We start from the raw sequence: 24370 nt of genomic DNA, 5'->3' as shown, positions 1-24370 counted from the left end.
CTGGTACCAATTATTCCAATAAGGCTGGGAGCAGAAGTCTACTATGATTACTTGCTTTTGTGTCTGCTTCATGAAAATTCCTCATAGTTACATACCTAGTGTCTATTACATAGTAGGTAGCAATAAATGTTTGTTGGGTTAACCTAAAGATAATACTGTAAATAGCACGACCTTGGAATATACATGTTAAGGAGAATCATTCTTTCCTACTCTATTTTCCAATCTTAGCCCATTAAGTGGGCACTTAGCTTCCTAGGAGGGAACAATATTTGGAAGGAAATTTTTGCTCTCTTTTTTCCCACTTTTTCTCTGGCTTTCTTCAGAGAAAGAGAATGGAAGACTGATTTTTCTGATGGGTGAGGCTGGGAAAGAATCCTGTTGTAAGGAGTGGCTAGTCTTTAGGATTTGCATGTGTTCTCTCCCTGCCATACTCTCATTGGTCTGCCCAAGCCAGAACAGCCTGCATTTGTCCAAGTGGGTAAGTTTAATTCAGCATAGGAAAGTATTAGAAAGCATTAGAAAGCCCATTTATGATTGTCCATCTAAGCTGTGTTCTCCAGTCACCTGATTGCTTCTTACAAAGGTGATGTTGATCTCCATCTACCTCTAATTGCCATGTTTTACTTTAAAATTAGTCCCCAATTCTGGGTGAGATTAATTATCACCCTCAAACCCCACAGAAACCGCAGATGGGACAAAGACGTTCCTGGCTTGGCAAGAGGTCTTTTCGCCACTAGTTGTCATTCTCTTTTTGATCTCATAATTGCATGTATTTGCCCCTGGCAGACAGAAGGCACCTGAACTCATTTTCTTCCTTTGCCCTCACCCTTTGGTTGTACTTTAAGGGCTGTAGCCCCTGTTGTGTTAGACCAAGTGGTATCTTTTTCCTTTGAGAGAATAATATATTTTGAACATGCATTGGTCTTATCTTCAGGAGAAAAGCATTTTCAGGAGACTTTTTAAGGTGGCATTATGTCCCTGCTCTTCTTATATCTGCTGGGCACCTAATTTAAGGTAGATGACTAATGGAATATATCTCATTGCAATGAGCCTTCAGCAGGAACTTTTTCCTGCCAAACTGTCCTATATTCTTAACTACATTGCAGTACAGGAAAGTAATACATTATTAATCCTAAATCTGTCTCCTCGGATTGTAGGATAATGACTTGAGTACATGGCAGCTGGGGGAAGGTAGAGTTTTCTGGCTGGTAGCACAAACCATGCAAGCTTTTTGATTCTAAAATTCAGCTAGCATTGAGCAAGTGTGTGTATCTAGTTATATTACAATTTAATTGAGCTAAGTAAGGCAAATCAGAATCCTCTAAAGTTAGCCTCTCTCCCAGTGAAATGAAGTAATTGTCTCATGCTTAAATACTCTTCAGTGAAAGATACTTATCTTAAGTCCTTCTCTTTTTGCCCTTTAACAACATTATGCAAACAAAAACTTATTTCCTAATAAAATGAAGAGGGATAAGAAAATGGCATAATTGGGCAGTAAATCCAATTCAGTTTTGAAAACTTTCTTAAATTGACTCTCCTCAGGAATTCTTCAAGGGAGAAAATAATAAGATGGCAGAGGAGTTTATAAAAACAAAGTAACAATTGCAGGGCCAAAGCAAGGCCTGTTGGCTTATACTAGAGATTGTATAAAAATCTTAGAGACTGTATAAAAATCTTACTAATTGGAACAGCTTCCATTTCAAAGCATTGTGTGGAATTGGCCGGAACATGACCAAGGACTATTGTGTGGTTAGTGTCTGGACATTTATTCTCAGGTGAGTAGTAGTGAAGAATTTGGGTCAAAATGCATAGCTCTTGGTTTGAGGGTCTGCCTTTTGGACTTCCTTTCTGAACCTTCATCCAAGAGCTTCCTTAAGAAAAGTCAGCCCATGTGGTTAAGATCCTTTAACCACTTTTGATTCCAGACAGTACTGGATACGTTTTAGAGAGAAGAATTGGCCTTGATCACCAGCTGAGCAAGAGACAGGAGGCGGAGTGGTCAAGAGCATGGAGCATGGATGGACTCAGGAGTCAGACAAGCCTGAATCTGAGTCCTGGTTCTCTTACATACTGGTTAGAGTTACTGAAACCCACCTTTCATCAGGTTCCTCATCTACAAAATGGGAATGACAGTGCCTCTCGTAGGATTGTTGTGAGGATTAAATAAAATGTTCATGCAGAGTGCTTAGCAGAACAGAGGACTCTGTTCTGCTGCCATGATAGCACCTCGCCCTCAGCTGTGGTTCATTTCCTGCAACACTGACGATGTGCCCATGCTGGGCAAGGCCTTGTGCTGGGCCAGGTCGGCTCTGTCTTTTGGTCAGGACAATGTTTTGACTGGAGCTGGATTTGGATTTTGTGTTAGAAGTTACAGAGTTAGTCCCTTCCTTCAAAATGTGTTTATTGGGTGCCTATGATCGAGACATTAAAAATGCAGTGGTGAGTAAGACAGACATGGTCTCTGCCTTCATGGAGCTGGCATTCTGAGATTCCTTTGTCATTCCTAGGGAACAAATTCTTTGTAAGAAGGATGATGTTACTGGTACATAGAATTCCACCAAGGAGGCTGAGACTTCCTTAGGGTCCCAAGGTAATTCAGTGACAGGGACCCACTCTTCCTTATAGAATCCTAGGAATGTAGGAGATTAGGCAATTTGATGTCTCAATAGAATAACCTTCTGCTTAGAATTATGTAGGTGAAGCCCTGTCTGCAATATAGTATGTCTCCAGCTTTCTTTCAATCCAGCCCATCCTTTCCACCATTAGTAACCCACATCCCTGAATAAGAATCTGGAGATTTGGAAAAAGTGCTACAGCTGCATCCTTTGCCCCCAGTTTGGAAGTGTGTGTCCTTGGTGATGTCATGGGTATTAAATATACCCAGTCAGTCAACTCTTGAAAATCTGTTCTACACCAGAGTGCTCCTGCTTTTTTGGCATCAGGTTTGTTATGTAGGCCCTCAGGTGAACAGTTACAGTGCTTAGCATCTGGCGAACACCCAATTATATAATTCTGAACTTCTCTGGCCAATCACAAAAGGAAACTGTAAAATACCCTAAGATAAGAAGGAATTATAATGTCCCTGCATGGTGCATTGACAGGCACAGAAGCTGTCCTAGGAGATTCAAAAGCAGAGAAGAATGCTGGCCTGTCTGAAATTCCACCAACCGCAGACTCTGCCCCTAAAGATGGGTGCCCGGTCAGCTCACTCCAATTTCCCCTTTTAAACTCTCCCAGTAAATGACAGGATTTTAAAGAATGTTCTCTTTCTTCCAACTGGCTTAATATTATGCTTTGATTCTAAACCAAGCAGCACATTTGAGTTTGAAATAAATGTGTGCTCATGGATTCTCTCTTTTAGGTATTAAGGGGAATGACTAGTATTATCAGACCTGGGAGATGGGAGTTTATATTGATTTGGTTTTACTTCTGTAGCTTTAATTTCAGAATCAAGTTTAAAAATTTAAAAGGACTGCCATTCTGCCTGTTAAATGGCTCTTCTGGGCTTTTTTTTTTTTTTTTTTGGATACCGTGTTTATTGTCCTGAACTAAGGGCAACCTGAGTCAGCTGGAGGTTTATGGAAGTGGAATGAGTGAGTCTTAATCAGAACAAATGAAGCAGACTTGTAGAGAGAAGCTGAAGAGCCATATTCCGTTTCAGAAAGCTGAGTAATCTGCATCCTGCTGGGTCAGTCTGTGGCTTTTGGCTTGAAGCAAAACAGCCCCTGTGCTGAAGCAGTGCAGGCTTTTCTTCTACCTGTGCATTCCACTTCATCAGTCTCTTAACTGCTTGATTTTCAAACTCGCTCCCAGCTGTGCTCTCCAGAGTATGCTTAAAGCTGCACCCTGACATTTCTCACAGTGCACTTTTCAAATAACTGTGCATTTGCAAATCACCCCTCTCTGAAAGGTTAAAGGGAGTGCTTGGCCTCTAAGTTCAGGTAAGCAGACTCGAGCAGGGTTATTTGCCTAGGATGGTCAAGGCAGAAGCAAAAGTTTTCTGGCCTTTCCATGGAGACTTTTGCTGCCAAGCATACCCCCTTTCCCTTTCCCAAGCTGTTTTGATTGAGCTGTTTCACCTCCACTCTTTCATATTCACGTAGGGTTGCTGCCTTGGCAGCATGGCTGCTGCCTCTGTCAGTGGAGAGGAAGAAGTAAAGGGTGAAGGCCCTTTGTATTGCTGTTTTCCTGTGTGCTTATGGAGAGAGAGAGAGAGGTGTGTGAGAGGGACAGACAGACACACATTGAGACACATTTGGATATCATTATGCCCTGCCCAGAATTAATGTCACTTTTGAAGGAGCAGAGGAATACTGGCATTGTATAGACGAGGAGAAGGAAAGACCAGTTTCTTTATGGTTAGAGAGAATCTGTACTAGATAATTTGGTAGTCAGGAATATTGACCATTTTGCCCAAATTTATATTTCTGTTAGTAGAATGTGTGAATTACAATCAACTTGAAAATGGAGCTATAAGTGAAAGATACATATAAGTACATGTTATAAAAATGAAGTCTATTAAAAGCCACACGTCTGCAGTAAATAAGCAAACAATACCAAATTATCTGAATGTCAGTGCTGCATTATGTTGATGACTTTAACTAGATTACACATTTCTAACATTTGGGATCCTAGGTTCTTTATATGTGTTGTCTTATATTCGATGCCTTAAAATATGCTTACCAAATTTTAATACCTTCTCTAGGATGCTTAATTCAAATCACTTAATGATAATTAATATGTAGGTATTATGTACATACTATAGATACATAGCATTCAGGTCACACTGTCTCCCGGTAAATAAAACCCAGTTCCTGCTATCAGAGTTCACACTATGGAGGCAGAGAGAGAAGTTCAAACATAAAGTAGCATGCCAAGTTCCAAGACGTGCTATGGGAGCACAAAGAGTGAGGCAGGGAAGAGCTGAACCCTGTTCTGTAGCAGGCTGGTACACAAGTGATATTCTAATCTCCTTGAACTTCCTTCTCCCGGTTTCATTTGAAGTGGTTTTTACCCCCCAGAGCTCTTTTCACTTCTTTATCTCAGAGGGAGGGTTGGAGGGAAGAGTGTGTACAGCGCTGTAAAGTCTAGAGAAGAAGAGCCCTAAGAAAATTATTTTTGTACAGATACAGATTGGCTTTGATTTCATTTAAATAAACTGGCTCTCAAAAATTCTAAGAATACTAACTACTCACAGTTTCGCTTTCATTTACACACAGATGAGAAAGCATCTGTAGCTCTGCATTTTATTTGCTATAAGCAAAAAGTGGTTTGAGATATTTAAGTATGCGAAGCTCAGTTGTATTGAGTCCTCACATGTCCCAGTTCAGCCCACTGCAGGTTTTTTTTTTTTATGACACTTACATAATACTCCAAAAAGAGAGATTTTTAATGGATAAATTGACATAAACTTTTCCTCTATTGGCCACATCTGCTGAAATAACACTTCATGGTTTGCTATATGATTTCCTTACTTCCTCCCAAGCTTACTGCTATTTTATTTAACTTACATATCTCTGCCGCAGCCCTCTAAATGGCTTTCTCTTTAGAAACAACAAAAGCAGCCAGCAAAAAAAAAGAGAAAAAAACCTTCCCCAAAAAACAAAACAGTGCTCTGATTCAGGGTTCACTGTGTGGGTTTCAAAAGAAGGTTGGTATGATTGTGGTGAATGCAAATAATTTATTCGCCCTGCAGTCAAAGACAGCAATCAACTGCAGGTTCATTACAGTAACATCTACAGTGGGCTGTATAGGAAACTGCTAGATTCATGACATCACATCTAGGTGGTTTTCTCCGCAGAAAAAAATTCCCTTTCTTTTTAGAACTATTATTGTCTGTACAGGCCAAAGTTTATGTTCTCATTCGATCCCTATGATTTTTGAAGTACAAAGACAGTAAGACAGTATTACATAGGGAGGTGTGCTCTCCTTGCTGACAGCACGCGATGGCTTGGAGGCGTGCTCTCCTTGCTGACAGCATTCTCCAGAGTCTTTTAGTCATAAGGTGGTGGGAGAAAAGGCGAAGCAGGAGATTCTGAGTATATCATAGGCAGCAATGTAACCCCCTAGTTACAGATTTTTTTAAAAAAGTACATGGTTAAGTTATTTGCCTTCAATCTGCCTTTTTTTTTTTTTAAAGGTCACTGCACTTCTGCCTGGGGTTCTGTAAGAAAGATGCAGTTTTCAGTTTTTGTGTTTTTTTTTTATTTTTTTGTTGGGAAACAGTGTGTTTCTCCAGGGCCCATCAGCTCCAAGTCATTGTCCTTCAGTTTAGTTGTGGAGGGCGCAACTCAGCTCCAAGTCCAGTTGCTGTTTTCAATCTTTAGTTATGGGGGCACAGCCCAACATCCCATGGGGGAATTGAACCGACAACCTTGTTGAGAGCTCGTGCTCTAACCAACTGAGCCATCCGGCCGCCCCTCTGGTGGCTCAGCGACAGTTTCTTTGTGGTCTTCAATCTAGCTGTGGAGGGCGCAGCTCACTGGCCCATGCGGGAATCGAACTGGCACCCCTGTTGTTCAGAGCTCAGCTCTAACCAGCTGAGCCATCTGGCTGCCCCAATCTGCATTTAAATATTATAAAGCCCTTGATGACTGAATCATTTCTGAACAGGCGATTTTATGGAGAGCTATTTTTAGCTACACCAGTGTTTCCATTAAAACTGTCATTTATAACTTGGTTGTAAAAATGGCTTTAGACTAAACTTTAACAGATAGGTCTTTTGAAACTTAGTAGCAACTGTATTTAATTAAGGCAAACTTCTGATTAATAAGTATCAGAAGCTCACTGCATTAGGATTGTGATAGACCCGTTTCCATTTTTTCACTTACATGACTAGAACTTTGAGGTGTTTTTTTTCTTTTTCTTATCATTACTCAGGAGACGGGCAGTTGAGTGGCTCTAGATGTCATCAGTGATGGATGGCTCTTTGCTTAGGGGAGCTGGGGAGCTGTTCTCCACCGTTAGCTTTGTTCAGAAAGTTCCATGATGAAAGCCCATCTTGATTTTGAGTAAAGTGGAGTGGTCTGAAATAGATAGCTCAGGGAACTGAAATTTGGTTGGTCCTTTCATGAGGCAAGATTGCTGTGAGATTTGAAAGTATTTTTCAGTTTAGTGTTTAGGCAGGAAAGGCTGTTTCCTAGCTGGCTATGTTAGATTTAGTTATCTCCTCTTAATCCATTTGGCTTTTCTTCACTTTCTCTCTTTGCACATCTCTTATCATACCTCCCATTCAGTGTTCTCCCCAGTTTAATTCGAAAAGCTCTTTCTAATTTCTTAGTGAACTGGGAACTTTGCTCTTCTCTCCTGTTCCTCCCTCCTTTTATCCAAGGAAATTACTTAACATTAAGGATCTGACTCAAATGACTAAAACTCAAGTAATTCTGTATTGGAACTGACATCTTTTGCTAGATTTTGTTAGTCTGAAAAAATAACAAATTTATTTAAATACCTGGTAGACTTTTAAAATTAACAAATAATTCTTTGAATGCCTACTGTGTACCAAATAAAGAGACACAAGATAGAACCCTCACACTTAAAGAGGGCAGAGTGTGTGAGGGAGACAAACAGATAGGATCCAGTGGAAGAAATATTAATGGTAGAGGTATATGTAAAGTACGCAGAAGAGAGGAATCTCGGGAAGACTTTCTAGAAGAAGTGGTACCTGAGCTGAAATGAAATGTAATAGCGACAACAAAAGTAATGGCAGCTAATATTTACTGAGCTTTTACTACTTGCCAGGCACTGTGTTAAGTACTCTGCATAGCCTGTCTCCTTTCACATCTATAATAACCCTGTGAGTTAGGTACTGTTACCATTGTTCCTATTTTTTTCACATGAAGAAACCAGGATATTTGACCCAAGATTTCACAGCTAATGAAGTGACTGGATTGAGATTCAACTCCAAGCAATCTTATTTTAGGGGCCAAAGCCTTAAACAGACTGTGGGCTGGGGGGTCAGAAGATGGAGTGAGATGGAATAAGGATATTGATCTTGATATGGGATTTTCTTTTGAAAACAAAATTTTAAACTCAGTTTTATGAGCGTTCTGTATGAACCTCACCTTGGAGACTGGATGTATTTTCTCATTAAACCAAGATTAAATGAGGGTGGTTTTCATAGTTCCTTTAACCTGGAAAGTATAGTTATTCTGCCTTAATAATTAGGTAGATTAAAAGAATAGTTCCCCCTCTCTCGTCAATGAATATTGCCCTCCTGTAAGAAGATGCTATGGTACTATTTTTCTCTTCAACAATTTGCCACAGTCAGTAACTTTGATGCTTCTTCAGCGACAGTCTTATAGGAGAGGACTTCCTCTTCTGAGAGTATTAACTAGAGAAAGAAGTGCTATAAAACTCAAGTTTTGTGATCAAGTCATTGGACGCTTTTTTCCCCATCTAGCGCAGACAATCAAAAGAGTTAACGTGAATAGTGGCTAAGAGGTATCTGTTGGCCCCTAGTTGCATGGGGCGTTTGTCTTTGATCAGAATGGTCTTTGGGAAAAATGGAAACATTACAGTCAAGGGAAAGTAGTCAGAATGTGGATCCAAAGCCCACTGATTCTTGTTAGCTGTTAGTTTAGTTTCAGCAAATCACCTACACCATAGCATTTCACAAACTGCTCTTAACGAAGCGAGGCACACAGCAAAGGCAATGAGTAGTAATTATTCTCTTTTTAAAGGACTGCTTTGTGAGGCTGCTGCCACCTTTCAATGTAGCCGGTGTGCAATTGAGGGGAAAAGTGTTGGCCCCTTTGAAAAGGAGAGAGGGCAATGGTTATTACCCTGACTTTTTCCAAGCTTCATAATACCTGATTGTGCCCTTTAGAGGATTAGTTACCCTCCTCTGCCTGGCTTTCTGAATATGCTAACCTCTGCATGAGGGAACTGGTGTGGAGTGTAAAGGGGAACCATTTTTGTATGTGCTTATTAGTGGGTGTGCGGGTGACAGACGTGCTGACTGTCAAAAGGAAGGTGAAGGGTGCCCCCGGGGTGGTTTGTTTTTGAACAGCTCCTGTGAGTTGTTTTGGGGATTGATAATATGACGGCTTGTCTCATTTTCATGTGGCAGCCATCTTGGCTGAGACCCACTGCTTCTGAGAATGCATGCTTTTGATGGTAGCTACAGGAAGACAGATGGTGTGGCGTCATAGCTCAGTCACTGATTGCAGCACCACATTTAAGACTTCTGCCTACTGCTTGATAACAGTTCATTATAGTTATAATTATCAAAGGAAAGCTGTGAATGGATTCTTGACCATATTATAAAATTGTGAGATTTCGTGAAAAAAATTTTAGTTTCAATGAATGTTAAAAGTGAGTGCACATTTTGCCTGTAAAATGTCCTAATCATGTATTATTTTCCACAGAAACTTGGTTCCCCTTGCTGCCATTCTTTCCCTCCTTCCCTCCCAGTAAAAGAATTTACCAACTGCTCTTTTTTTTGGAATAATACTGGTGGGGCATTCTCTCTACTCTCATTCCCACCATCTCAGCCCTTCCAATGGGATACAATTTGATGAATTCGGTTAAAGTGTGAATTCCCAATGACTTTAACAATATGGCTCCTAAGACAGGGGGCATTCTGTGTCTCTGTTTCCATCTTGGTTGCCAGCCAGCGCAATTTCCAATTTAGCTGGCGAAGTCAAGCTTGTTACCTGAGATTTAAGAATGCCAGAGGCAACAGCACTGTCTCTAAATAATTCCAGTGTTTTTCACAGCTTTCTGAAAGTATTTGGTGAATTTCCTTCTGGCAATAATCCATATATTCTATAGACTTTTCCACTCTGCTGCTTGGAATTATGAAACCCGATCTAGATTTTGTGCCAGATTTATTAGAATTCTGTCTGAGAGGTGGTAATGATAAGTAAGCATTGCTAGTTCCTGTTTTGGGGATCCTCTAGGTAATACATATGGGAGTCCTATACTCTCTGCTTTGCAGTGGTTTAGAAAGAAAGGGATTGGCTCTGCCTCCTGTTGTCAACCTGGGTGAGCTTTCTACATGCTCCTACCAACAGTGAGTTTCAGATTTTCCCGAAGGGTTTTTAGTCCAAGTTCCACCAACTGTAAGCCCTTTTAGTAAGGATTTAATATTGCTTTTGCTTATGCCCTGGGCACAGAGCCAGGCTACGGTGGCGTGGGCAGGGAGAGGAACTGAGCTAAAACTGGAGCTTATTTTCATCTTACCTTTTATCCAAGTTACATCTGGAATCCAATATTGACTCTACAAATGATTCCCTGCTTCCTGCTCTGGTGAACTCCCTTTCTCGAGAGTAACAACAATGAAAATTGAATCTTGGAGAGGTTAAATTATTTTTCAATGGTTAGATTACTAGTAAATGATGGACCTAGAGCTGAAACTAGAACCCGTGTCTTTCAATCATTTGAGATGGCTAATCATCTTTTAATCATCTAAGAGGAAGAAGTGATCCAATGGATGGATGAAAAAGAACTGTTTCCTCCCCATATTTTTATTATTGAACACATAATGGAGGAACATTAAATATCTAATAAAATAAAAATAACTCAGTCAAAATCCCACTAACTAAACATGTGAACCAAAAGATCAGAGTACCTCCTCCTCTTTTTGGGAATTAAATTTTTTAGCAACATAGTAGCCAGCTAATCTCCCCCAGAATTCACATTTCTTTTACTCATGGTCACTAAGACTTCTAACCATCTGTCTTCTCCCAGGCTCTATTCCCTTAAGCTACAACAAAGGATCCAATTGTCAGATAAGATTCACATGAATCAGAGATCTTAGCCATGACTAAACGTTAGTAATAATTTTAAGAATACAGCAATCAAGAGGTACAAGTGCAGTAGGGAGAGTCTGGAACATCTTGTATGAACCCCCAGGTTGTTTTTTCTCTCATTGAACATTTTCTCTCAGCCAGAGTAATGGATGAGATCTCTAACTGAGGCTTCCAGGTCACCTCATAAAGCAGGGAGTGTTTGAGTTAGGAAACGTTTCTCTTTTATACTACCAGATAGTTGTATAGCTTATGTGACATTTTTCAGGGAGCCCTGGAAGCAAAAGAAGGCCTTTGTAGGACAAACCAATCTTGTATTCCCTCCCACCCCCAACCGATGCTTTTATCACCTCTTTCAAAGATTTGGATTTAACCACAGCTGCTAGCAACAACTAGGGAATTAAGATTTTTTTTTCGGGGGGGGGGGGGTCCTAGAATAAACATTTATTGTCTGAGAAGGCAGTGGGTTAACAGCTCCAGAAACTTGCCTTAACATTCTCAGACCGCCTGGGGGTACTTAACATTCTCAGAGTGCCTACGGGAAAATCAGGGCGCTCTCCCAGAGGCTGTATGACAGTCCCGGAGGTCTGTTCTCCTTTCATGATGCCCCCCTCTGTCACCCTATTTTGGGAATTCAATTTTTTGCTACCTTCCCTTCGACCTTGTAATCCCCATAAATCTCACCATTTTCCCTAAATCTGTTCCCCTGAAATTCCATTGGTAAGATATCCTCCATGATTTGCCTCAAAACATGCACTATTTTATACCAAAGATGGATAGGCAGCAATCTTGTCATCATTTCCTCATCATATTTTTTCCATCATCTCCTTTTTTCTTGCTATAAAGTGTCTTAACCATTATGATTTGTATGAGTCTAATTTGACATTCCTGTGCTGTTCAACTCACTTATCACCCCTCCCTTCCCATCTTTTTAACTGAATCCATTTAGTTACTAAACCTTCTCTGTACTCAGACTTGTTAGTTAAGACATGAGTGATGGGGAATGTTCTGAGACCTGGCTTTTTCTTAGAGAAAGACACTGTTTTCTCTCTAGCCTGCAGGAGATGGTTGCTCACTCTCCTATATTCCATGTACCACTGAGTTTGGAGGTGGAGCTGATGTCCTTATCACTCCTCACTGTCATTTCTTGAACATTACTCCTCCACTTTCGTGTAAGAACTTCTGCTCTTTGAGGTTTATGCCACTTCCTACTGCTAATCGTTACTCATCTACCAATTGTCATTCACCCCCCTCATGTATTGTGGCAAATGAGCCTCATCGCTTTTTAAAGTCCTGTTATCAGCCTGGATGTGTTCAGTATGACCTACCAGATACCTGGCCATCTGGTTTCCTGACTGTTCATTCGTACATACTTCATACATATGCATACATGCATTTATTGTGCCTTAATTCAAAAAGATATTTTGAGCACCTACAGTGTAAGGTGCCAAGTCCTATGCTAGAATTGGAGACACAGTGGTGAGAGTTAAAAACAAAAAGCAAAAAACGAAAAACAGACATGGGCCTGTCATCCTGGAGCTTACAGTGTAGTGGGGGAGAGAGATACTGAACAAATAATCATACAAATAAATAACTTTATAATAGTTATATTTGCTTTGAAGGAAAGGGGCAACAGGACCCACAGAGTATAGAAAGAGACCTGACTTAGCATGGAGATTTCTCTGAGGAAATGATGGTCTCTGCGACCTCATATGAGGAGTTAACTGGATAAAAGAGGGAGGCAAAAGAGTTCCAGATAGAGGGGGCAGCATGTGCAAGGCCCGTGTAGGGAGGGAGCATGGTCCAATTAAAGAATGAAAGAAGGCTGGTGGGTTGGAAGATAATGAAGGAGAGAAAGCATCTTACATGATGGGGCCAGAAAAGTAGGCAGGGTCCAGATCATCCAGGATCTCTGTTGGTTATATTAAGGATTTTGACCTTCATTCTAAGAGCCCTGGGAAGCCTTGAAAATCTTGCTTATTTAAATTTTTAAAATTTATTTTTCAAAACAATACTACATGTGCATGGTACAAATTTAAAAGGTATAAAAGGATATTCTTGAACAAACAAGTCTCTCACTTTAGTCTCCCAGCTTCCTGGTTTTTCCTCCTAAAGGCAGCCATGCCAATTTCTTGAATATTCTTCCAAAAGTAACCTATGCATAACATACATAAACATTATATTCTTTTTTCCCCCCAACACAGATTGTAGCATGCTATACGTACTGCTCTGCACCTTCCTTTTTCAACATAATGTATCCTGGAGAGCATTCCATATCAGATCTGTATCTATTGATGGATATATAAGTTATTTCCAATATTTTTTAAAATTTCAAACAACATACAGTGAATATCTTTGATACTATGTGTGATAATATACGTATCTGTTTGCTAAATTCCACATTTAGCTACCTTTATTCTATAAAGCTGAATTTCCTTCCCTCAAAGCATTTAGATTAGTTTGCAGTCCCACATTTATTACTATGTCTGTTTAATCTTTGTCTCCCTCATCTAAATTACGAGCTCCATCAAAGCAATGCCTAGCACGAAACCGATACTCAGTAATAATTGTTGAATGGATGAATGAATAAGGAGATAAGGATAATAGCTAAGTGGGAAATAAGGACGCCTTATTAATTAAACTTTTGAGGTTATCTTTTATACCAGACAGAAATAATTTGCATCTCTATAAAAATAAAATCATTTGCAATTTATCAATCTTCTATAAGTTGACATCTAAATTGAGGCTCTACTCAATAGTAAATAATAAGTCAAACAGAAGTACATTCTCTTAGACCAGGGATTGGCAAACTTTCTTAAAGGGCCAGATAGTAGATATTTTAGATTTTGCCGATCTTAAGATAACTGTTGCAGCTGCTTAATTTTGCCATCGTAGACCAAAAGCAGCTGTAGATAATACATAAATAAATGAGTGTGACTGTGTTCCAGTAAAACTTTATTTACAATAAAAGGCAGCATCTGGAGTTGGCCCTTGGGTCATAGTTTGCTGCCTTTGGTTACTGAAAGTAGTGATAGCTCTTCTTTCATTCCTGATACTGTTAATTTGTGACTATTCTGTCTTTTTCTGTCATCCATCTGACTAGAGCTTTATCAGTTTTATTGAACTTTTAAACAACAAGATTTTGGTTTCATTGATTTTTCTCTACTGTTTTATATTTCATTAGTTATTCTTTTTATCTTTTCCTTTCTGTACTTATTTTGGGTATAATTTACTCTTCCTTTCCTAGCTTTTATGATGAAAGCATAGATCATTGATTTTTTTTTTTTTTTTTTTTTTGCTGTTAAAGTTTGGTTTTTATTTTTTCACATCTTTTAAAATGCATATAATATATATGTACAAACAAAAAAAGCTTCATTTTAAAAAATATAAGTAAAACCATAGTATATAGATTTTCTGCAATTAACAAGGTATCATGGGGATTTTCTATGGCTGTAGATCAAACTCTACCTCATTGTTTTTAATTGCACATAGTATTCTTTAGTAACTATCTCCATATTGATAGACATTTAGGTTCTTCAGATATTTTACCAGTACAAACTATACTGCACTGAAATTCTCACAAGTGAGAAGTTCTCCAGAATAGAGGTAGAAAATTTTTGATAAATGTGTAATTTATTAAATATCTCCTTTTTGATGCCCAAAAAGAATAAATTACTTCTTTATGATTTACCATACTAACTACAGTTGAAGGCCCTTTTTTGTTACTAAATTTTCCTGTGCTGTTTCAGGGCTGAATTTTGGAGAAAAGTCTTTCCACATTAATTACATTCATTAGGTTTCTCTGATGTTCATCAAATCTGAGCTGTGCCTGAAGGCTTTCCCACATTTCTTATAGTGATAGGGTATTTGTACAGCATGAATTCTCTGATGTTTAATACTGTGTTTCCCCGAAAATAAGACCTAGCCAGACAATCAGCTCTAATACGTCTTTTGGAGCAAAAATTAATATAAGACCAGGTCTTATTTTATTATATTAATTTTTGCTCCAAAACACGCATTAGAGCTAATTGTCTGACTAGGTTCTATTTTCGGGAAAACAGGGTAAGAATTGAGCTCTTTGTAAAGGCTTTTCTATGGTCATTATACCAATAGGGTTTATTTACACTGTGAGTTTTCTGATGTCCAGCAAAGGATGTATACCTGAAAGATTTTACACGTTTGCTGTGATGATAGTGTTTCTCTCCTGGAGGCATTCTTTGACAACTATTACAGTTGAGCTCTACGTAAAAGTTTTCCCACATCCATTAAACTAACATGATTTCTCACTAGTGTGGATTTTCTGATGTTCCAACCCAGTGGAGTTATCTCTGAAAGTTTTTCTGCATTAATTAACATTTAAAAGGCATTTCTTCACTGTGTATTCTCTCATGATGAGTAAAGGCTGCCTTAAGAATTCCTGACCAGTATGAAGTCTCTGATGACTTGAAAGGATACAGTTCTTTTTGAAAGCTTTTGCACATTCACTGCATTTATGGGGTTTCTCTCTAGAATGAATTCTGTGATGATTAATAATTGTTGAGTACTTCTAGAGAAATTTCCCACATTTAATACCTCTAGAAGATTGCTTGCTTATGTGAATTTTATGGTGATTTAAAAGAAATGAGCTGCTCATAAAGGCTATTCCACATTTTTTACATTTATGGGATTTCTCACCAGTGTGATTTCTCTTGTGGCTAATAAAGGAGGAATTAAAATATATTTGAAGACTTTCCCACATTATATAATATGCTTCTTCTCTGTGGAACTTCTGTCCTCCCAGTCTAGACCTATCTCAATCATGACACTTTTTGTTTGCTGTTCCAGAGCAGATCCTTCAGCAGTATTTTGCTTTAGGGCTGACATCTTTGTTTCAAACCAGTACTCCTGGACTGCATAGGTACCTGCCAGAACTTCTCATACCTTCACCAAATGCTGTGCCCCTTGCTCCACTTGGCAGTTAATTTTGGTTTGGAAGAGAGAATCCACACACACACCAGATTCCCATAGTTTTCCAGCATCATGTCCCTGTACACGTCCACTGAATAACCTCCAGGCATCTCCATTCAATCTGGGTTAAGGCCATAGCACATCCCAGGTGACAGTGATCCCGGGATCTAGGTTCTTGGTAGTCATGGAGCCATCTGTCTCCTGAATTGTGCTCCCGGGCAAGGGCAGAAAATCCTGAATAAGCCAGTAGTTCTGGAGGTTGGATGCCCAAAATCAAGGTGTTGGCAAGGTTGGTCTTCTGAGACTCTAGGTAGAATACTTCCTTGACTTTTCGTAGCTTCTGGTGGTCACTGTCATTCCTTGGCATCCCATGGCTTACAGCTGGTGCACTCCAATCTCTGCCTTTCATCACTTGACATTCTCCCTGTATGTCTCTCTAGATCATTGATTTTAGATTGTTATTCTTTTCTAAAACAGGCATTTAAACCTATACAGGACCCTCTAAACATTGCTTTAACTGCATCCCACAAATTTTAATATGTTGTGTTTTCATTTTCATTTAGTTCAAAATGTTTGCTAATTTCCCTTGTGTAGTTTCAACCTACACTTGGCAGAAATTACTATTCAATCAAAGATTGAAGGGAGGTGGTCGGGTGGCTCAGTTGGTTAGAGCACGAGCTCTGAACAACAGGGTTGCTGAGCTCTCAGCAACAAGGTTGTGGGTTCAATTCCCACATGGGATGGTGGGCTGTGCCCCCTGCAACTAAAGACTGAAAACGGCAACTGGACTTGGAGCTGAGCTGCACCCTCCACGACTAGACTGAAGGACAATGACTTGGAGCTGATGGGCCCTGAAGAAATACACTGTTTCCCAATATTCCCCAATAAAATTTATTAAAGAAAAAAAAGATAGAAGCGTTCATTATCCAGATGTCTGGAGCTTTTTCTCTGTGTAGCTTCCTCCTTTTGGTAGTTTGTTCTAAAATTCTAGCTTGTAGTCACTCTGAACTCTCTTTACTCAACTTGGCAAGACCTCCCTGTTTGCTTGGGATCTTCTTCCCTGTGCAATCGTCTGGAGCTGCCTCTGTATGGAACCCAAAGTGGTCGTAGGGCTCTTTGTTTGTTTTCTTTTTCTCTGGGATCATAGTCCAATGTCTTAAAACAGTTGTTTCATGTATTTTCTCTGGTTTTCTAGCGGTTCATGGTGGAAGGGCAGGCAAGTCCTATGGCAATTTCTCCCTTAAGGGCAAAAGTGGAGGTCATAGTACATTTTAAAAAAATGAAATACAATAGTGGCTTACAGAAAAATGCAAGTTATTAATATTTTCACCTATGTGGACCTCTTCGTTATGTTACATACGAGAGACTTCTTCTGAGAATGATGGAAAGTTGATATAAAGATAATTGACAGTAGTTACTAATGTAACAACTGATTTCAACAGTCTCTATACTCAGATGGCGGTTACCAAGATTTGTACCATTGGTTACAGGGTGGGAAAATGGGTGAGGAAGTGAGGGTTATTTCTGTAGCTCTTCATAGCTTCACTTTTTTCACAGCTGCTATTTCTTCATCCTTTCTTATTTTTTTCTGGCCTCCCAAATTGCCTTGGCTGGAGTTAGGTTGGTGCCAGTGTACCTCTCTGTTTTTTTCAAGAACAATGGCAGATTGGCTGCCCTAGCACTTGTTCAGCTCAATAATCCAGAAGGCCGCCTTTATTTTCCTCTTATCTCTCAGTTGACTGGTGTCCACATTTAGTCTGTTGGACATTTGGTGTTTCTTAGGAATCAAGGTTGGCTTTGGCTGATTAGCAGGTTGTTGCTTCAGTTAGTCATAGTCCTTTTTCAGTTATTGTACACACACCTGATTATCTGCCGCTGCAGTGCTTTGATGCTACTGCATATTTTCTATATGTAATTTTAAAATATACTTTGTGTTGTAACCACAGGGCAAGGGCTAGGGGGAAGAAAGAGGCACCTAGTGCACAAAATTTAAGGAGGCACTCACTCTCCAGGTTGGGAAAGCTAATCTGGCCACTTACATGACTCTGAGAGTGAACACCTCCTTAAATTTGTGCCAGAGGCAGCGCTCTTGTCTCACCCTGGTTCTGGCCCTCTAGAACCCTGAGCACAGTTGGTTACAGACACCTATATAACTAAGACCTTAAAATGAACTCTGTATAACAATTTTCCTTTTGAACATGCTTTGTCTTTACTTCATCTAAGAAAACAGAAGTGAGGTAATATTTCAGAAAAATCAATGCCATGCCTGAAGTAATTCAACAGCCCCAAAATTTATCCATAAGTAGCATTAGCTAGAATTTTGGACCATGTTATGTAGGTGAACCTACATACAGTAGGTCACTGGAGATAACCACAGTAGGTCACTATTGTACTTCTGTTCCTTCATTTCTTATCATGACATGACTTGTCATTAGGAAGTTCATTCCAGCAGAATCCCTCATGATTATAATTTTGATTAAGCTTGACTACTATTCTGGCTGATACCATGATATGCAAAACCTGCTTTGGCAAACAACTGGTTAGAAAGTGGATGAACCTCTAACCTACAAAAGGTCAAGAGGACTCAGTTTGTGTTGTTGCCAGTTCAGTGGGGAAATACTCCACCTTGTTCACCGCCTACTCTTCTGGCCCCCTAATCCTCATACTGTCCCTGAGAAATGCCTTGGAGGTGAGTGGGAAGTCAAATGGTAGGACTCTGCCTGTCCCTCCACGCACTGGCGCCAGAACAGCTCTTTTGGTTTGTTTTGTTTTTTCTGTTTCGTGAACTGGAGTTCTGTGTAAAAGGTCCATGTGGAAGAGACTCATTGAGATGGGGAACCAGCAATGAATGTGGAGCAGTACTTCCACAAGCTTAAATATCCTGAGCCAAAAAACACTCTATTTTGCTTCTTCTGTTCCACTTACTAGACAGCTTTCCCACCCTCTTAAAAACCAGTCTTTAAAATAGCTTTGGATGTTGGTGTTCAGAGCTTTTTACAGAATAGTAGTCTCTGTTTTTATTTCATCTTAAAATATTTTCATTCTTTGTTTTTAGATGCCAGTGAGAGCAGGTGCCAGCAGGTGAAGACACAATTCGGAGTTGGCCTGAGATCTGGGGGAGAAAATCACCTCCGGCTTCTTGAAGGAACCCCCTCTGTCCAGTCTTGTTGGGTTGCATGCTGTCAGGACTCTGCCTGCCACGCTCTCTGGTGGCTAGAAGGGATGTGCATTCAGGCTGACTGCAGCAGGCCCCAGAGCTGCCGGGCTTTTAGGACAGACTCTTCCAATTCCATGCTGGTATTTTTTAAACAATTCCAAACTGCAGATGATTTGGGCTTTCCACCGGAAGATGATGTCCCACATATTCTGGGACTAGGTTGGAGCAGGGCATCTTGGAGGAGACAGAGACCTCCCAGAGCTCCCCTCAGACCCGCTGTATCTTCCAGTGACCAGCAGAGCTTGATCAGGAAGCTTCAGAGGAGAGAGAGTCCCAGTGAAGAAGTTCCACCTATAGAGACACAGCGTTCTGAAGTGAATGACTCCAAGGAAATAGGTGATCTGAATACCAATGGCTCTGAAGAGGTAAGCGTGTTATGAGTGCAGATCAGAGAACCTGTTTCATCTGCTCTTACACGTGGCTCTTACACGTGGCTCTTACACGTGGCTCTTACACGTGGCTCTTACACGTGGCTCTTACACGTGGCACACATGAACAGTGAAGCTGCTGCCTGTGGGCAGCATCCTGAGCTGAGGAGTGTGTGTCTGAAGCTGCTTGGGTGCTTCGTGGCTGCTGCCCAGATGAACAGGGATAACGCTGACTTTAGAGATGTTCATTCCATGCGAGTCTGACCGTTGTTTTGGCACAAGCAGAAAGCTGCTCATTGTCTAGTCTAAGCTGGTTCTTGGCTTCAGGTAAGTGCTGTTGTGTGGGGGTTAGTCTCCAGCAACGATGCTGCAGTGTTTTCTGCCAGATTGCAAAACACTCGATTGATGTGGTTACAGTCAAGTTCCTCCCCCCCCCCCCCAATCTCCCGCCTGTAAACACATCCCTTGTGAGTTAGTTTCTATTCCAGTCTGAAGTAACCATGCCTGGTTCTGCAGATTAAGACGGGGGCCTGCTGGGCTTGGGAGGTGGATGTGGCCATTAGCCAAGAGATCTCGGGGGTGAATTCTCACCAAGCTTTGTATACCAAGGGAGATACCACCAGAAGAGTTTATTCCGCTTATTATGTTTCTTCATTGTTCATCTTCCTGGGCAAATGATTAAAAGGAATGACTCACTCTGTGCTCAGTCTCCCTTAATTGCTGTGACTTATTTCTGAATTGTTTTGTCCTGGTGTCTCTGTCAGGTTGAAGCCAGAGTGGGGAGGCTGCTGCATGCCGGGCACTGGGGGTGCTAATCATTGTACTATGTCATTTCGTTTAATTTTCATAGCAATATTTCCAAGTAGGTGTTATTAGCCCTGTTTTACTAGTGAGGAAACTGAGGCCCAAAGAGGTTAAACAATTTGATCATACAGCTAATGAACAACAAACTTAGAAATGGAACCCAGATTTAATATTAAGAAAAAGTCTTTCAGTGCAATATTAGAGATACAGTCTTCGGCTTAATATGCCCAGAAACATTTATGGACACTTATTATCAATGTCAGGTACTCTTCTTAGCACCAGAGATACAAGGATAAAGAAGACATGATCCGTGCCCTGAGTGAGTTTACAGTCCAGTGGAGACTCAGACGTGAAGATAGGTATTTATAATAGGGTATACTTGTTGCATTAGTAGAGTTATACAAACAATACAGTAGGAACACAAAAGAGGAAGTGATCCACTTCAGCAGGCAGGTGGTGTGTATGTGCAGGGAAGACTTTATAGAGGTATTGAACTTATTTTCTGAAGGCTCTGTAAAATTTCACTAAGGGGTTAAAGGGAATAAAAATATCCTGCACAGAGGCACAATGCATGCAAAGGCTCCGTCAGCAAGTATTTGTTGCACATTTACTACCGTGTTTCCCCGAAAATAAGACTTAGCCAGACAATCAGCTCTAATGCATCTTTTGGAGCAAATATTAATATAAGACCCTGTCTTATATAAGATCTGGTATTGTATCATATCATATCATATCATGTCATATCATATATCATATATTATATCAGACCTGGTATTATTATGTTATATTATATTACATTATAAGACCCGGTCTTATATTAATTTTTGCTCCAAAAGACGCATTAGAGCTGCTAGTCTGGCTAGGTCTTATTTTCGGGGAAACATGGTACGTGCGAGGTAATGTGCTAAGCTAGACCCTGGGAATGTTATGCTAGTAAATGAGATAAGTGTGATTTCTGCCCTAACAGAGCTTACACTCTGGCAATGAAAACAGACATTACATCTATAATAATTAAATAATGATCAGTTTGAGCCAGGTTATGAGAGGATAAGTGCGGAGTGCTATAAGAGCATCTAGCAGGGACTAATCAAGACCAAGGGGTAAGGTTAGGCTACCCTAAGGGAGGAGAGTTTAAGCTGAGACTTGAAGAAGAAGTAGAAGTTAGGGAAAGAAACAGACCAAGAACATTTCAGGCAGAGGGAATAATAATTTCAAAGTTTGTCAAGTGCCCTAGAACATGGCATGATTAAGAAGTTGAGAGAGACTGATTTTGTTTGGCAAACAGAGCAAGAGAGCTAGGTAGCGGGTGAAAAGAGGCTTGAGGCCCTCTTAAAATATTGGTCTTTATCTTAAGCAGGGAATGATCAGATCAGATGTGTTGCTGTGTGGTGAGAAGACTGGACAAGGGCGAGAATGTACATGGAGCAAACAGAAAGCTCTTTGGGCAAGGGAACCATTGCACTGCAGAAGGAGGTCGAAGGTGCAGGAAAGGTGATAGACGACAAACAATCCCTTAGAGCTGTGGTTCTCAAACTTTAGCATCAGAATCACCTGGAGGCCTTGTTAAAAACAGATTGCTGGCCCCAACTCCAGAGTTTCTGATTCAGAAGGACTACAGCGGGGCCTGAGCATTAGCATTTGTAACAAGTACCTGGAGAGTGCCGATGCTGCTGGTCTGGAAATCACACTTCAAGAACCATTGCTTTATAGGGCAGGTGGGTTAGAATCCAGAGCACAGAGCACAGGATTAGCCTTAAGCAGGAGGAGAGACATCTACTTCATTGTGATAGGAAGGAAGAAATGGGTGGGTTTTTAGGTTTGGTAGAAGGAAACTGGTAGTTCTAAACTCATTCCTGTTTATTCTGACGTGAGATAGATCAGTTACTGAGAGCAGAAGCAGAGGTAGGTGGAGCCGGGATAGGTGGGTAGAAGCAGGAAAATCAGAGGTTTAGAGAGAGTGGTAAAGGTCTGAAACAACCGTTGTGAAGGGTAGGAGATGGCAAAGTAGGTAAGGAAATAGATTGCTGGGCAGCATTGAAGATGCAGACGGTGAATTTGTGAGAGTGGTACTGACCTTTATAGTTGTATGATTCTCCTCAGCAGCTCTCAGCAACGCTGTCAAGAAAGGGCTGATCGTTTGATTCATCCAAGATTGGAACTTTGCCAGTCTTGTATAGAAGGAAATTGGGGCATGGAAATTGAAGTTGTTGGCAAGAAAGTGATTGAAAGAGACAGTATAAGAAGATAGGAGACGAGGCAAAGATAGGAGGGGCTGACAGACATATGAAAGAGGAGTGTGGCATTCAGAGGTTTTGATGATGGGAAGCAGATATAAGGGGCACAGGTAAAGGTGAATCCTGGAAGGACCGGAGGTCGTGGTCACGGTATGGGATATTTGAATTTAAGACTTGGAGATGGAAAGGTTCTGGTGATTTCAGGATCTAGGGTATAGCTATGGAAGAGGGTTGCTGGGGTAGAGTGGGGAAGAATTTATTGGTGACAAGCAGCTCAAAGAACATGTTAAATGAGTTACCCGTGTAGACATTGAGATTAACTTTAATGACGATGGTGATGGTAGCAATAGCTAATGTTTACTCGGTGAGCACTTAACACGTGCCAGGTACCATTCTGAGCCCTTTACATGCCTTACCTCTTAATCCAAACAACAAGTCCTATAAGTACTCCTATCTCTATTTTACAAATGAGGAAACTCAGGAAAAGAAAGGTTCAGGAACGAGGCCAAGGCAACATAGCTAGCATATGAGTATACCATGTTTGCCCGAAAATAAGACCTGGCCGGACCATCAGCTCTAATGCATCTTTTGGAGCAAAAATTAATATAAGACCTGGTATATCATATCATATCATATCATATCATATCATATCATATCATATCATATCATATATCATATCATAAGGACCCAGTCTTATTATAGTAAAACAAGACCGGGTCTTACATTAATTTTTGCTCCAAAAGACGCATTAGAGCTGATGGTCCGCTTAGGTCTTATTTTCGGGGAAACACGGTAGGAGTCCTGAGACTTAAACCCAGACTGTCTGATTCTATCCAGAGTCTGTCCTCTTGCTCGAGATAAGGAATTTTGAGAGCCAGATGTCAAAGCCATCAGTAAAGTAGGAGGAGTAATGAGTAAGTTGCAAGATGACAGTTATGATGAAGTTGCAAGGTGACAGCTCTGATGAGAGTTGAAGTGTAGTGCAGCAAGATGGCAAAGAGGTTTTTACAAAGAAGAAGAGTGATGGTTTGCAAAGAGCAGTGGGAAGGGGAGCAGATAAAACAGCACCCCACTTTCAATCCTAAAGTATGGGAGAATGAGTAGCCATCATATTGCAGAGACACATGGGAAACAGTATTCTCAGGGGAGGGAATACTTACAGTTAAGAACAAATGGGCAGGGACTAGGGTATGGGCACGTGACCTGTGCAGTTGTCAAGTCTCCACCCTGAGACAGGCCCTGTTCTTGGTTTAATGCTCTGCTGTCATTGTCTTGAAATTCTTAATAATTTTTGAACAAGAGACCCTGCATTTTCATTTTGCACCAGATCCTGCAAATTATGTAGCCTGTCCTGCAGGAGATACACAGAACAAAGCATTAACTGACTGAGCATATAGGTGAGTTTTTGACAATGGAGTAGAAATTCCAGACAATTCAGTGGAATTTTTGGAAGAAAGAAAAGGTTTTGTCTCACAGGAGAGGGAGTATAGATGATTGTAGGAATAACCATTTAGTATAATACATGTTTAACAGCTGGGTTTTCCCCAGAAAACAAAAACAAACCCTGAGTTACAGACTTCGCCAGTTTCCATGATGTAAATACTACCACCATGACCAATTTCAAGCTACCAACCTGAAGTGACTGAACACAGTTGGGAGAGATGGGTACAGTCAGCTCATGTGAACTGCCTCCAGCACACTATAGGATAATTATGATCAATAAAATTAGAAATAGACCAGTAAAATTAGAAATACGGTAGATTTAGGCTTGACAGTCTCCTGGAAGATGGTGAAAATTCAAACTTGGGCCTTATAGAATTCAGGTGTGTGCTGGAAGGTAGGTCCTGTATTGGCTGGGGAGTTTTTTTCTTCTCGTTCTCAGCAGTGGGCAGAATAAGTTGCTGCTAGTGAACAGGATCTCAAGCTTTATGGTCTAACATAGAGGGTGGGTGGATATGGGGGAGGAATATTGAACTTGAACTATGAGCCTTCAAAATGGCAGTGGGCCTTTGTGCACAGAGGCATTACATAGTTTGGTATTACATGTTG

At 40.5% G+C, this 24370-nt stretch overlaps 1 protein-coding gene and 1 pseudogene across 3 annotated transcripts in view; one reads left to right on the top strand and one right to left on the bottom strand.

Annotated features, from left to right (window-relative positions):
- The window catches only part of KIAA0319L (KIAA0319 like), an 87233-nt gene that overhangs the window by 10662 nt on the left and 52201 nt on the right, over window positions 1–24370 (top strand). For all 3 annotated transcript variants that reach the window (XM_019726497.2, XM_019726495.2, XM_019726494.2), the window contains exon 3: window positions 18754–19280. In XM_019726497.2, the coding sequence (XP_019582056.2) occupies window positions 18754–19280 (527 nt within the window). The remainder of the gene's footprint in view (window positions 1–18753; window positions 19281–24370) is intronic.
- LOC109444879 (uncharacterized) lies at window positions 14447–16065 on the bottom strand (annotated as a pseudogene).

The sequence above is a fragment of the Rhinolophus sinicus genome, linkage group LG06 (assembly GCF_036562045.2).
Source record: "Rhinolophus sinicus isolate RSC01 linkage group LG06, ASM3656204v1, whole genome shotgun sequence".
Lineage (NCBI taxonomy): Eukaryota > Metazoa > Chordata > Mammalia > Chiroptera > Rhinolophidae > Rhinolophus > Rhinolophus sinicus.
The sequence above is the reverse complement of the archived record's forward strand: the minus strand, read 5'-3'. Positions and strand labels throughout refer to the sequence as shown.